Here is a 16,315-nt window from a genome sequence, read left to right as displayed (position 1 = left end):
AATGGATTCTCCCCTCGAGCTTCTGGAAGGAGCCCTGCTGACACTTGGATTTCAGCCCAGTGAGACACATTTCAGACCTCTGACCTCCAGAACTGGAAGATACAGTTGTGTTGTTTTAAGCCAGGAAGTTTGTGGTAATTTGTTACAGCAGCCATAGGAGACTAATACATCACATTATACTTAAGGGGAAAGAGAATCCAGAGAATAGTGACTAGCGTAGCATTTCTTTGCATTTCAACATAGTGAAAGGATACTCGACATAGTGTAGCGGGGTCCTCTACAAAGTGATGAAGCCGACCACAGCCCACCAAAACCGCGGCGTGGTTTTAAGAGTACAGCGCTGAAACGAGCTACTGAAGTGCTTGCCCTACAAAACAGGCTCCCAGAGAGCAGGCTGACAGCTGTCGGGGGTGCTGGGGGGCCAAGTGTGTGTGGGGGGGTGGTGGAGTGAGCAAAATAAGAAAAGCTCATGGACATGGACTACAATGTGGTGATTGGTGTGGAGGGGAAGGAGTTAGAAGAGGGTATAGGGGGATTAAATGGTGATGGACAGACACGTGACTTGGGGTTTTGGACACACAATACAATGTACAGATGATGTGTTGTGGAATTGTGCATCTGAAACTTGTAGAGTTTTGTTAACCAGTGTCACCCCAATAAATTCAATAAAAAGGAAAAAATGAAATGCTCGCGCTATACGTAAAATCACAGGATGGTTAAGATAACAGCGGCAATTTCTACACGATATACGTGTCTGCCTTTAAAAAATGCTTGCTATCATTCTAAGGCCTGTATGGTGAGCAGAACACCCGGCTAACAAGGTCACAACCTGGGCTTCCTCAGGCGAAATGGCAACGTTATCAAGAGGATGGTCTTCTACCCAAACACCCCTCACCAGTGGTAAGCCACAGCTGTGCAAAGATGACAATGACCCCACTGTATAACCATGCCGTCCAGGTGTCGTAAAGCCATGTCTGAAACAGCATGTTCTCCCCCTGGCCCTCTGACCCAGCAGTCACTGCATGGTTGTGTAGGATTAGGAAGTCTGTAGCTACGCAAGTGGATAAACCAATGAACTCACAGGGGTCCTGAACCTATGGCCTCAGCTTCACCAACATTCCCTCCAGCGTCTGAGCTCATCAAGTGGAAGCGTGTTCCGTTCTGCTTTATGCGAACTAGTTCTGAGGCCTGAAAGAGACCTGAAAACCCCAATGCTTTATTTCTGGCTCCCTTTCCTTCCCATGGGCTGAAAACAGGTCAAAGGCAGCAGTTACGTAGCTGATGGCTGCCCTGCAAGAACCTGCCTGTGTCCATGGCTGTTAGTGTATTGAGCACATCACAACAGGCTGACAACTGAGGCTGAACGAGAGGTGGCACTAGGACACTCTGCTGGCAAAATTATCCACCAATAAAAGAGAACAGAAAGCTCTCATTAGACTCCAACAGCATACTAAAAATTAAAGTCACTACCATTTACTGACACTTTGCTACAGAGCAGGCACAGTGTGCTAAGTGCTCTAGAAGCATCTGCTCTTCACAACACCAGCCAAACAGAGGTACCTGCTAATCTCCTCTCACAGGGGAGAAAACCGAGGCTCAGGAAAGCTTCAGGTTACAGGGCTTGAGTGGCAGAGCTAGGACTCGAAAACAAGCCTGACTCCAATGTCTGTGATTTAAGTCACTGTACTAAACTGCCTTTAATACAACAGCAGAGTAAAAGACAAAATTTTAGAGTGAAGCAGCAGAGAATGACATCAATGTAGCAACCCACTTGTAAGCGGAGAGATTTATTTACAGCCATTCACTCAACATTTCTTGAATGTTTGTTTTGCACTAAGAATTGTGCCTGTGCACCTTGGAATCATTAAAATATTAAAGGATATCAGGTAGCAGGACCTGGAGACGGAGTGGAAAGCAGCAAAATTCCAGATCAAGCTCCAGCAGTGAGAGAACCTGCTGAGTGGGCAGCTCCAGCAGCAGGCAGCAACTCAGCAGGTGGCCACGAAGAGGTCGCATCTCCAGCAAAGGTGTCAGGTGTCCTGCATGGAAAACCACCCAACCTCAACATGCAGCAGGCTCTGGGAACAGGGGCCCAATAAAAGAATGGGTCCTCCTTACATATATTGTAGAAAGAACTGATCATCACTACTAGCCCACCCACTGACTCAAATGATAGGCTAACACAGGCACAGCAGCGGGGGAGTGAGGGATGGCCCAGGGACCGCTTCAGCCAAGAGGGATCCTCAGCAACAATGAAAATGCCTTTACACCCTGGGTCCTGAGGGCCTGCTCTTAACATGAGGGAGATGCTCTCCCGTTGCCATAAAGAGCTCAAACACCTTTTATACGCATGTGCCTAAGGGAGGGAGAAATCTGAGGTTGTATTTTCAGTTCAGCACTTCTCAAAGTGTGTTCCTTGGAAATGGGTGATCATGGATCCTGATTTGCCAAAGACAGGCCTGGTTTGTGTTGTCCTTGAATAGTTGATAGTATCCCATTTCATTCTGAAAAAGGTCCCAGTTTGGGCAATAAGTTAAATGATCACCTAACTCAGAAAACAATTTCCAGGTATGTGGAATAGCTATGTGGTCCTCCTCTGAATCTATAGCATCCCAACTTAGGTTGTAAACCTTGAAGAATGAAATATACCATAAGAACTATTTTGATTAAGGAATTTAAACGCAGAACATCTTTTACCATCTTGTGTAACTACTGTTGTGTTATATACAACTTGGGAACTATTGTGTTAAACAAGTTTGCTTATTGTTAGAACAATCTCAGAGATTTAACACAGTAGCATGTCATGAATTTCCAAGAGGGTCACATACTAGGCAGTTTTTCCAAACTTATTTAAACACAAAATCATTTTTTAATGAAATGTCAAAAGAGATCAGTCTTCTACAAAATGCTCCCACATTTTTGTTTGACAAACATGGGTCCCTACCACGACCTGGGCTTGTTCTAGGTCCTGGGGAAGTCAGCAGTGAGAAGACAAAGTCCTTGTTCTCATGGGCTTTCATTCTAGTGGGGACACAGGCAGTAAACCCAAAAACAGATAAATAAAATCTGGAAAGTGATGCTCTATCCCCCAAGCAAATGACAGTCAAAACAAAACCCACAACACCCACCAATTCTGAGGAATATTCATGAAGCAGCAACCAGTCTTCAGACATGAGCTGGCAAGGATTCATGTCTGTCAAAAGCCATCAACGGGTCCCATGTTTTCTGAGCAGCAGACATTCCCTTCACAAGTCTCCCTCCTGAACTGACTGTGCGCCATCAGCACTCTTGTGAGTATCCACGTGCCTTTGGGGGAGTCCATCTTCCTCTGGCTTTTGTTTGTGGACTGTGCTCATAACTTGTGCTTTTAGTGGTCTTTCCTGTTGTATCTAGACTAAGGTGTTATTGAAAACAGCATCTCTTTCAGAGAGATGTTTATAGTTGCCTAGCACCCAGGGAATCCGTCAGAACAAATGGAGAGTTATTATATTCTCCACCACACATCCCGACAAGGGACTAGGAGGTGCCTTAGGAACAACACATGCACACACACACACAGAACACCCCTACCCTTTGGAGCAATTCTGTGCGGAACAGGCTCATTTAAATGAGTAAGCCAAGTTAACACTTCCCCTCCTGGAACAAAGCGAAGGGGAAGCCTCTCCATGTTGCAGGGCCTCAGATGCGCCGAGCCCTCCCAAAGCTTCCCTGGCCGCTCAGCTCAGCCCTCCTGCTGCACTTAGCACTTCCCAGCGGACCACCCACCCGGACGCGGATACACAAACCACATGTGTGAGGAATGCTGCTCGCCTAGGAAATCCGTATCAGTATCTCAACCTTATTACTTGCACAGACGGCCTTTTTCGCGAGACTCATTTGTTTTATCTTTTCAATAGCTTTGATTGTTTTAATGGCCTGGCCTTATCCTTTGCTACTCTTTTGAAACTTCAGAGCTCTGCGGTGGGGGCCGCATGTGGCGGAAGACATGGTTACGAGGGAAAAAGAGCCAACAGCTCTGCCTTCGCTCCCCAGCTATGTCCCCTCCCGCGGCCACCTATTCTGTGGGGCTCGCCCAGGGCCCCGAGTTGGGTAACGCCGGCCTCCAGGAGCCTTTGCATTCAGGTGGGAGGTTGCTGCTGTTGCTACTTAACAGCTATTGAGCCAGTTGTAATTACTGGACTGTTTTCTAGTTTGTGTCATGTACTTCTCTCCCCAGCCCTCAGGAACCATATGGGTTACCCTTCTTTAATTAAGGGGAAATTAAGACCAAGAGGCTGACAGCCCAGGGCAAGTTAACAGCCTGTGGAAAAGACTGGAATTGACTTAAAGAAGGGGACCCCATAAACAGGAAGGTGTGGATACTGTCCCCTGGCAGAGGAAGCAGAGCACTGAAATGTGCTCAGGGTTTCTATCTGGGTGGTATCCTGGGCAAGGAAACCAATAAAATATTCTTAGCTGCTCCACTAATCAGAACAAACAAGACCATTGGTTTGCACACCATGTCCCCGAATTACCAAGCAGACAGGTCTGGGTATCAGGCCTCAGTTAAGCTGACTTCTCTCTCCAGGACCGCTTGCATATCCAAGTGGGAACACAATCCTGAGAGATGGTGGGACAAACGTATTGGGGGACACTGGCTCGGCGCACTTCCTGCGTGAGGCCACTTGCAGACAACATCCCGAGTCCCGAGTCGTCAGCAGGCCCAAGATGCTCATCTTGACTTTCTCCAGGCTGGAGAAAATGCAAGGCCATTATTTTAAAATAAAAAAATGAGTATCTATGCTGAACCAAAAGATTAGTCCAATTCAAGCCTGGTCATTAGAAGGCTTAACTGTCAGCCAGGCCCATCTGGGACCGATGCTTATACACCTAAAGTCAGGTTCCAGTTAGTAAGACGCAAGGCAGTCACTATCATCTCCTCCGTGGCTGTCAGCCTGCAGATATGGCAAGTTTCTCAAATTTGATGTCTCTTACATCCAATTCCCTGGTTATCTGCCACACTAAAATATTCTATTCTCTTTGTTGAAGTAGTTTTCCTCCTTCCCGCCTAGTGGTGGTAGCATTTCTTGCTGCTAAAGTCAATGCAGGGCCTTTGTCAGACTGACTCTGTCCAGTGGTAGCACGTTGTTTAGTTTATGAAGAAAACCTTCCAGAGAGATTGGGGGGGAAAGAAAAAAATATCACGTGCAAGTAACCTGATTTATTCCAAGAATGTGTGCCACCGTTTCTTGTCCAACTCTGCAGCACTTAGAAAACATACTGGTTTTAGGACACAGAAAGCGGTGCTGGGACACGGGGACTCGCGCACTGACAGTCCTTGGCTAGGCTGGTCAGGGCTCACTCTTCCTCAGGACCAGCATCTCTTCTTGAGAGAGGGTCCAGGCCCATTTTTCTGTATGCAAAGCAAAACCAAACTTTGGTGAAATGACTCTTAACAAACCAGTAAGACTATACACTGTAAAGAAAATGGAGCCACAATAGCTTACACATGAATTTAAGTAAAACACCTATTTCTGTCAATCTGCACATACATTTCAACAAGGTTTTTCGAGATGGGAAAGACATCTTACGAATGCCTTGTAGTTCACATAATTGCATCTACACACATACACAGTGTACCTTTCAACATAACTCCATTTAAAAAGATACTGACAGATTTATAAAATGTACTGGCCTTGCACTATTAATCTCAAGAACCCATTTTTACTTAAATTTATTTTCGCACTGCATGGTAGCTCTGGCCACCGTTAAGGATCTGTCAGCATTTCCATCATAACTCTATTTTCAGAATGCTGGAGTGTAAGTGCCAAAGTACATATTTACAGTTTACAGACAGCAGTGGCTTTGTCTTCCTCTTAAATTGACTTCTTCAACGCATCTTTACAAGGAATATTCAGGGATGGCAGTGCCTACGTGATTAAAAGCATCAGATAAAACAAGAGGTCAAAAGACGCAGACTTCCAGCCCAAGACTAAACCATGGGGACGGACTCCTTTACGTTCACTGCAGCTGTAGTAGACTCTACATCACAGTCATAGTTTTACAGCAACGGTCCAAAGCAAGTTTGTAGCATGTGTGCATGTCTTCATGTGTACGCAGTACAGAGCATTAACACACACAGTGCGAAAGGTGGCAAGCAATGAGCATACAGCAAACTATTCCAGAGCTGGTCACATCCACAGTGAGAAAAGTGCACACCAGCCACTAAACACAAACACTGACCATTTCCAATACTGAACATCCAGCTCCATTACCTAGCCAGAGCTACAACATTTAAGAATAAAGTCTCTCTTAAACACGCACGCTAACTCGTTAACATGCACAGGGCTTGGAATGTTAGGCAGGTCTGAACTGTCTTTTATAAAGATTAGCTGAGTCTGCAGAAGGTATCTGCAGAAACACTTTTGGTGGAAGGAAACCAAATTTATTGGCTCTTTCCATGAAAAGCTGCATAATTATTCAGATTAGAGAGATTTGCTTAGCAATTTAAAATGTTTAGGACACTCTTTTATGATTTTTTTCCCTCTAGTCTCCTGATGTTAAGTTTTCATGTTTTCCCCTACTTTGACACAATATGCAAGCATATATAGACATTCCTATTTGTCTACATGGAGAGGTGGATTATGCAAAGAAACGAAATAATTGCAAACATTATTGCTGACATGACTGCCATTTGTTAAGACAGAAGCACCCACTTCCATACATATCCTGCTGCAAAACCAGAGGCAAAAGCTAATCTACTAGGGGGAAAGTTCTGCACAACCCCCCCCCCCCCCTCGAATTACTGGGGAAAATTTTAAAGTAAGTTTATCACATTCTGTCTGGCTCAAAGCACATTCACACTCACCCAATTAATTGTATTTGAAACACCTATTTATATATATACACCAAAGAAATGAAACCCTGCCATTTTTCTTTTGTGCTTAAAAAACCAAAGCCACTGTTAGGATACACATGTGCCAAAAACATTTTTTAACAGGTTTCAAAGGTGAGTGTACGTAAATGTGACAGAACTGAGTGGGTTACTTGAAGTATAACTATTTGAAATTAATTGAAAGGGATTTATATTTCTGCATTTATAAATTAGGTGAGAGCAAGAGTATAACTTCTAAAAAGTTAATAATGTGACTCTTGCGCTCCCAGAATTTCATGGAAAACTCATTTTGCTATCTCCACAGGTAGTAAGTGGTGGATAAGTTTTTCTGAATTTTGTTATCAATTATAAACTTACATTTTGACGACATTCTGAAGATATTTGCTTTATTACCTACACTTTACGTCTAAATCTTATCACTGTAATAGTGTCCCTTCTTATTAACCTTTTGTTCGATCACTTATGTTACCTACTTGGTTAGTAGCCTAAGGATCAAACAAATCTTTACATTGCCAAATCATAGTTTTTGCCACGCAGTTTAGTTACAAAAATAAAAATGGCCCAAACTACATATATACATTCCTAATTAAGCTACACAGATATTTTAGTTAAACCACATACATTTCTCGCTTACTTAGAACATGTGGATTAGCAGATAGAAATTTTAAAGAGTTTTAAATTTTGCAAATAATTCCACATGAGCACTGCCCTCCCCCTTTACCTGTAAAGTTCAAACAAAAATAAACTAAACTAAAAGCACACTATTGGTCAGTAACCTAATGTCTAAAACGACTCAAAGTTTTTCTGTAATTAAACACTGAGGATTGGAACAGACAACGAATGCTTCAAGGACGGTTTGTGCCAATCATCAAAAGTCACAACGTTATTGAAACGTACACTTCTCCCCAGGGAGGTCAGCGACAAGAAGCATGGCTGTATTACTTTTTAAAGGAAAAAATAGTGTCTTTGGATAGAAAGAAGCAAAGGTTAAAAATATCCTTTTAAAATGCTGGAATAACTCCCTTATCAACTGCATTTACATTACTGCCCAAAAGAATGGGTCTGGAAAGACCATTTTCTGTACAGACACTGGTTAATCTCTGTATGAAAAGCCAGCATCTGGCAAGGGAATAAACAAGGGAGACACTGGCCTGTTAGCACATAGGGACCTTCTTAAGGCTGATCCAGTGAATGAACCTTTGGATCCAGAAGCATTTCTCCATTTCTTTCCTTTTCAGTTGAGTTTCTAGCAAAACTTGGAAGATGAGCTGTTCCCACTTTGCACTGCTCCATTTACGGAGAGGATGAATGACGACACCAAAAGTACTTTGGTTTTGTTTTTTGCTTTTTTTTTCTTTAAAAATAATTTGCTTTCTTTTGCATGCCACAGGACAGATTTCTAGTTTCAAAACAGGGTACATCAAGAACAAAAATATCCCCCCCTCCCCAACCATCTTTATTTTCACCAATACAAGAAATCCTTCTGGCAACATAAGCAAGTGACTAAACAGGTATCGAACCACTGAATCTACAAGTTAATACATAATCTGTTACGGCAGAATAACCAAGAGTTTCCCCCAAAGAAAGATTTTAATTTTCCAAATATAAAAAAGTCTGAGGGGATCATATGTGAACAAACAAAAATCTCTTATTCCAGGTTTCATGGTAAAGATGAGTAACACACTGGCAGCTGAAGAAAGCTGAGACTCTTACTAATAAATAGATCCAAATTAAGAATTTCTACAACATTTCTTTAGAAAACAGAACCAGAATTCCTTTTTTAAAAATGACGATCCTGTGGAATGCCTTTACTTCCATATTCATCTAATGGTGTAACAGTGAAACAGACACACGGATGCTGACGTGACAGCTCAACAATGCTGGATGCAGGACGTTTACATGTACACTTTTGTTTAAAAGTCCTACAGGTTTATTGACTAAGGCTAGACAGCAAGTCATGATCCTATTTGGTGCTTTTTCTACCATGGTCCAAGATCATTATATGGATACAGCCAAGGACTGGGCCCCAACTTTCAGGAAAAAGACCACAAAGAAGAAAATCAGGGTGGTTATTTGGTCCCCCCAGTTGATCGTTTGTGTCCTGGAACTGGAAAAACAAGAGGTGGAAAATACAGACTGCAACGAGTTCAAGGAGTTGGAAAAAGTTGGTGGAGAGTGGCACGGTATACGAGTAAGGTCACTGGGCTTGGGATGGCAAGGGCGCTGCACTGAAAGAGCATCCACGGGACCGAGTACTTGTAATGTCTTGTGGTGTCATTCCCTCAACGACTTTAGGATATCTGTATGCGATAATAAATAGATCAGTTATGTAATAAGGCAGTGTGTTGAATATGCATTCGTCCTGTGGAACGAACCACCACAGAGAGAGATACAGGACACCATACACATTCTTTAAGTTTTCTTGTGTTGTGTTGGATTTGTTTGTTTTCAAGGCTATCCAGGCAAACTCTTCCCGGGGATGTCCTTGGAGAGAAGAGCGGTCCTCTGAGGCTGGTTTGCTTAACCTCTCCTTTATCAAGAGATGATGACTGGCTTTAAAGAAAAATAAAGCTGAAGGTTGTTTGATTTTTATTTTTTCCCTTTTGGTTGCATCATTCCGAGTGTTTTCTTATAAACAACAACAAAAAAAATCACAACCAAAAAAAAAAAAAACCCAATAGTTTTTGATGCATCCAGTTGTTGTATCCTCAGGATGTTCCAGATGTTTCCAGGTAACTCTGTAGTTTACGGACTGTGGTTTTGTCCAGCGAGCAAAGGTCAAAATCAAATGTTGTGTTTGTGATATGAAAGTGTCCAGTTTCTTCTATAAGGTTCACGATCTAGAGGAATAAAGAAGAGAAAGTTTGAGCAATAAGAAATGGACATTAAAAGGCAAAGGGAGAGAGACGGAGTGGGTAAAAGATGAAACAGTTGACATACACAGTAAGAAGGTCCTACACTGTTAATGGCACCAAAATGTCTCTTAGCCAATTTGTAAGCCAAAGGAATATTAACCCTTTGAAATTCTGAATGAGAGCAGATTACCTGTTCTCATCATTCGTATCCTTTAAATTGATTCATGCTTTCAAGTGATCAACAGACTATTTTGCTGTACGGGTGGGAGCAGGAGTGATTTGTTAGGGGGAGATACAATTCCAAGACCCTTTTAAAAATCAGTTACTGACTCAATGGACAGCGACTATACCTAATAGATGTATGGAAATTCCAGCCTAGAAATAATAAAACTCCTTATTAAAAAAACAGTATATAGCCCTGGACGGTGTGGCTCAGTCGGTTGAAGTGTCATCCAGGACACCAAAAAGGTTGTGGGTTCAATTCCTGGTCAAGGCACATACCCAGGTTGGGGGTTCGATCCCTGGTTGGGGTGTGTACAGGAGGCAACTGATCGATGTTTCTCTCTTACATTGATGTTTCTCTCTCTCTTTTTCTCTCTCTCTAAAAGAAATTTAAAAAAATAAAAATGTATACACACAACATACACACCTGCATCCACACATATATAATAATGAACATTTTTCTTTCTGATTACATTATTGTTGAACTTTCAAAAACTACGAGAACCCACAAAGAAAAAAATTGAAACCATCTACCATTTTGCCCCCTGAAGATCATGGGTAGTAAGCGACTGGAAGGAGGCTTCAGGGAGCCTTCTGGAACTGTTCTGTTGTTTAGTTTGGGTGCTTTATGAAAGATGCACTCAGTTAAAATTCACATAGCTGTACATTTTGTTATATTTCAATAAAAAATGAATGAAAATCTGTATTTGTTACTTATAGCCATGTTCAGTTGATTCCCTTGAGTAACTGGGGGTGATAAGTATTAACTAGAGAAAGAAAGGATGCCTTTATCTCCCCATTTTGAATAGTCATACCTCATTTCTTACTGCACTGGCTCCAACTCTCAGAAATATGATAAACAAAAGTGGTGACAGAGATACTCTTGTCTTGCCCTGGCTTCTAGGAGGCGTCAAAGGTTTCCACATTAAGAAAGATGTTGGTTATTGGTTTGAGAGAATCTTTTACCATGTTACGTGTTTTTTCATTCCTATTGTACTAATAATCTTATCAGAAATGGATGCTGTGCCTGGGTAGTGTGGGATTTAGGCATGTTTGTTGTGGGTAAAATGGGATGGAGGGGGTTAATTTTAGGAAGCTTTTTTTGGGGGGGGGGGGTGATTAGCACCAGGGTGAAAGAGAAAATATTTACACAGAGAAAACAATTGGCAAACTTTTATTTTTAGTTGTCACTATTACTCCCTTTCAAAGTATCACTTATATATGATCCTCTGGTTCAATAATCTTAAAAAAGAATAATTTTAATTATTTAGCCTATTCATTCAAAGAAATTTTAGATTACCTAATTTCAGGTTGAAAACAGCAAAAATTTTGACCTCCCCTTCTTAAAATTAATTTTCCTTTAAGAATAGTAATTTGTGAACTATTCCATATGGGCCAGTGGCTCTCAACAGAAAATGTGCTCCCCACTCCTGACATAGCTGACTTCCTCAGAAGCTAAAAACCATACTGAGCCTCGTCCAACTGCTGCGCAACTCCATCCAGACTTAGCTGTTACTGCCTTATTCAATCTCTGGAACTATTTTTTACAGATGTAACTATTAGTCTAATAATAAAACAAGTTACTCCCATTGTAAAACCATGACACACACAGCAACTACCTACCTGATGTCCCTTCCTCTTTACCACCAGAAGCGTGACTTTCTGGGAGTGGCCACACACCCAGCTACAATGCCTGCCCCCAACCCCCCGACCCGCACGCAGTGCTTGGCAGATACCGCTATTTACCATTTATTTTTCAGAAATCACTGGGCTTTCAGGAAAATTTTAGTCAAGGAAACGAACAACAGACACGTGCCTTGTGCCCTCTGCCCTTGTCCTGTCTGGAATGAAGATGTAATTCTGGAAGTGCAGTGGCTATCTACCCCTCAAGAGGATGAATGCAAGACGTGAAAGATGGCAGAGCAGGACAGCGAGGAGTCCACGTCCTCAGTGGCATCTTTCAAGCCACCACACTGACCATAAATTACTTACCTCTAGGGCTGTTATTATGCAGGGTGACGTGGAAAGGGAGCCTTACTTGCTTAAACCACTGGACCTTGGGTTCTAGTACATGCATCAAGACATTATTAAAAGGGGCATTCTCAATTATGGTTAAACTACTACCATTCACATAAGAATTGATGAAGCAAGCTCTTGGTATTAAAACTAAAATATCTAAAATGGACCCTCATTTTTTAAAAATAGTTAATAGTTATAGAGCTTTGGATAAGTCACACACATGGTCTACATATATAGAGACACACACCCAGCTATGTCCACACACAAACCTTTCAAGGCAATCAAATGCTTACTATATAAATGCTTTATATATATAAATTGATTGATTTAAGAGTACGTTGCAGAGTAAATTATCTGTTTTGCTCCATTGTGTAGAAATATTATAGAGCTAGTGAAAATTTGTAAACTTCAGGATAGACCCAAATAGCCTCTTCAGAGAGCTCCTTCTGGATACAAACAAGTAGCCTTTCAACTGATACAATGGAAGTAAATGACAATTATTCCAGAGTGTGACTTGTTTCCCCAACTAGCAGGCCAGTAGGTAAGTGACAAAGCATTCAGAATAGAGAGCCCTGAATATGGCATATCAAGTTCTGACCCTGCTCATTACTTGAATGGCATCAGAATGGCATATAACCTCCGAGGCTCAGTCTCCTCACCCGTAACGGGAGGACAGTGCCAACTGGTCTACCCTCATACAGGGCTGTGCAGAGGGTCCAATAAGATACGGTAAATAAAGCTCCTTTATAAACTATAAACCGCTACACAGACCAGGGTCCCGTGATTGTGGCTACCACATAAATATAAACGCATCCTTAATTATCTGGGAAGTAACTACACAGCACACGAATCACCAGACCCAGTGCTTTTCCCTCCTTCCCTCATTAACTGTTAGCCATTCCATTAGCACTAAAACAGATGAAGCAGGGAAAATGCCAGAAGCAAAACTCACGGAAGATCTACTTGGATCTAAAAAAAAAAAAAAAGATAAGAAAAGTTTGCAGCGGGAAGAAAAGAAAGCAGGGAGAACAGTAGATGAAGAAAACTAGTTGAAATGACAAACTAAAACCACAATGTGGGGGTTAAGGAAGTCCAACTCCACCTTTTCCCTTGAAAATGACCGGTACCTCACCATTTTAAGAAAACAGCTTTCCCTTGGCCAGTGTGGCTCAGGTGGCTGAGCACCAGCCCACGCACCCAGCGGCTGATGGTTGGATTCCCAGTCCGGGCACAGGCCCACACGCCAGGTGCCGGGCCCCGGGAACTGACCAACCCCCAGTAGGGGGCGTGCAGGAGGCAGCCTAGCCATGGGGCTCTCTCATCAATGTATTTTTTTTCTCTCTCTCCCTTCCTCTCTTTCCAAAATCAATTAAAAAACATTAAAATTAAAAATTTTAAAAAGGAAATAGCTTTCTGTAACTCAAAATAGCTGCTCACTAATTTCTCACTGATTTCTTCATAAGTAGAAAGCAGAGAAAAATACCTTTTAGAAACAGCCACTTGATTTTAAAGCAAATAAACACATCTGCCCACTATGAATTCAGCTTAGTAACCTCACATGCATTGTAATATCTTGTAGGTTTCCAGGGCTTCCATCCCAGTCCTCCTAGTTCCTCCACAACCAGCACATCCCGCCCCGCCTGCAGCCACAAACACACAAAGATATAACGGGGAACTGATCAATCCCACTAAATGAGCCCTGCATTTTTATGGGCACCTATAAGAGTACATCAAGGCAGATGCAGAGACAGCCTGAAAGCAGGAGGAGTGGTGGCAGCTGGGGTGTTCGGAACGATTTGCCAAAGGGAACGGCATTAATGATTTGAATTATTAGAGCATGTACCCAAGTCCTCAATTAAGTAAAGACTTCATAAAGAAAAGACAAATGTGGGCTCCTTTCCTGGAATCCTGAGTTAGAACATCAGAAACACAGCATTCAAACGCTTTACTCCAATGGCACAAGACTCAAAGCCTAACAACCCCATTAGTCCCCGAAGGAAACCACCCTGCTCTGTCAGAATCCCCTGCTCCGTGGGTGCAGGGAGGCCCAGCTCGGTGTCAGGACCCTGCATCATATCGCAATAATAAATGCCTCTCCAAAACAATAGTCATAAAAGAGAGAGTGAGCACAGATAAGAAAAGGGGGCAAGGGCACAGGGCGCACATGGGAAGTGGAAGAGTATGTAAACTGCTTAACGCGCTCTTCAGATGATGGCTGCTGTGAACACACTGGTGACGGATCATTTCCTGCCATGTCAGCCTTTCAGGGGGTACCATGCAGGCTGGTTTTTCATGTGTTTTTTTTTTTTTTTAACAGGGAAGATCCATTTGTTAAATCAGAGACTCTTTTCCCCCAACCCTTTTAATTATCAAAAGGTAGAAGCATTATTTTCTATCTGATTATATATTTTTAAAACCAGGGTTCTTTCTACCTGAAGCAACCCCTTGACTGAGTGGGAGTAGTAAACAAGCTGGGTTTTACTGCATCTGTCTCAAGGGAAGTCAAGGCCGGGATGCGTTAGGTCTTCCTGCAGAATGACCGTGGCTGTGGACTGGGGAACACTGCCCTGCCGTGTGACACTGTGCGTCCTACCTTGGGTTAAGAGGCAGGCCGTCAGCCTCCAATCTACAGGGGATTCTAAAGCATGACAGGCAATTTCCCAGGACGGAGAAAAATCATCATCAGCAGAACATTTCTCAGGGAGGGCTCTCCACGTTGTTAGAAGGAACACTCGATACCCCACTCATTCTCTGTATCCCTGAAGATAATTCTGAAAGTGTAATAGCTATTATCTAAAGTGTCTCCTAAGGAAGCTCTGGCTTTCCTCAGAGCTTTCTTCCTCCTATGCAGATGCAAATCCAGACTCAGAGTTGCATTGCTGAGGATTTTAGAAGTGCTCCGTCTCCCTTTCCTAGTAAGTGCAGAACATGTGGTTTAAAGAGGAATCAAATGATTAGTCAGTCCTGGGACTGACATCTCTGGGTTTGACTGTATTCCCTGTACTGCACCTTTACCTTATGGAAAAGCAGCTTAAGGACACAGGCCCTCTTGATGCAACGCTTTCTGCTCATTAAACCAGTACCGCTTGCCCCCAGATTAAGACAAAGGTATGAATCACTTTCTGTGGGCCAAATAAAAGTGTCAGAGTGGATTCAATGCATTTAATAGGAAAAGACTTAAGATGTGATCTGGGCTGACTAGAAACTCTGTCTCAGTTGTCAGGTCTGCATGGCAGAGAATACGTCGGCTTTGGGATGCATTCCACAACACGAGCAGCTCTCAAGGTGCAGAGTAACATCAGTCCTCCACGGTGCTAGGTTTTACAATAGGAATTAATTAAGCAGTAAACTGTGACAGGACATGCATCATGGTATCATAATCACAAGCCTCCGCTGCATTACAAGGCAAAAGGCCAAAGACAGAGAGCTTTCAAGCAGCCTGGGAATGCAATTAGGGTGAAACGCTGTGCGCCCTTGAGTGCCTTTATGCCGGGTTTAAAATTCATAGAGATCACTCTCTTCCTCCAGAACACTAAAATAATCCACTTCGAGAGAACTCTCAAGTAAGCCACCTTCCCTCAGAATTCTTTCAAAGGTCAAAAAAAAGGACAATGTGAAATTGGGAATGCCAATGATACCCCCAAGGTAAGACCGTGCCCAAAAGCCTAGTAGCCTCAACTCGTTGGCTGGGCTTCCTTTGTAAAGGTGACCCAACCCTGTCCAAATGTCTGTCTCACTCTCCTGCGAGACTCACTATTTGGGCCCAGCTTCTACATTAATAGCTTTATTGGACAACTGCTCCACAGTGGTTCAGAGCTGGCATTTGTGAAGGGATGGGGAAATCAGCTAATAGAGTTACCATCACCATTCAGCCAATTAGCTCCAAATAATTGGTAAATGGTGGCTGAACAATTGTCAGTTCTATAGAAGAAAGCTGAAGAAAAATATTAGCAGTGTCTCAGGGTGAGCCATTCAAATCCTGCTCCCTTACCCGTACTCACTTAAATGGAAATGCAACTTATACCCAATTAAGAATCATAGATCTGTACTCTTTTGTTCAAATTTGAAACTCTAGAAGGATCAAAAAGCTTATCAGACCAATCAGGAAACTTAGCCAGTCTGAGAGTATTTATAGATTTAAGCAAAAACGTACACAGAATATAAATGTTACCATCAGCCATTAAACTTTAAAAAAAAAAAAAAACATACACAGCTGGGGTAGATTAAGTACTAACTTCAAGTCATTTGAAAGTGGTAAAAAAAAAAAAAAAAACTTAAACAGTGAAATAATCTAAAACCCACCCTGGAATTTAGAACACAACTTTCTCTTTGGGTGTTAAAGAAA

The 16,315-nt window shown here is 42.4% G+C and overlaps 1 protein-coding gene across 1 annotated transcript in view; it reads right to left on the bottom strand.

The window, feature by feature from the left end:
* Positions 1 to 8,445: 8,445 nt before the first annotated feature.
* Positions 8,446 to 16,315, bottom strand: part of MLLT3 (MLLT3 super elongation complex subunit) — a 231,890-nt gene continuing 224,020 nt past the window's right edge. Inside the window, exon 11 of the mRNA XM_016205491.2 lies at positions 8,446 to 9,714. Within this exon, the coding sequence (XP_016060977.1) occupies positions 9,583 to 9,714 (132 nt within the window). The 3' untranslated portion in view covers positions 8,446 to 9,582. The remainder of the gene's footprint in view (positions 9,715 to 16,315) is intronic.

The sequence above is a fragment of the Miniopterus natalensis genome, chromosome 12, assembly GCF_054644295.1.
Source record: "Miniopterus natalensis isolate mMinNat1 chromosome 12, mMinNat1.hap1, whole genome shotgun sequence".
Lineage (NCBI taxonomy): Eukaryota > Metazoa > Chordata > Mammalia > Chiroptera > Miniopteridae > Miniopterus > Miniopterus natalensis.
This window is presented reverse-complemented; position numbering and strand designations above follow the sequence as displayed.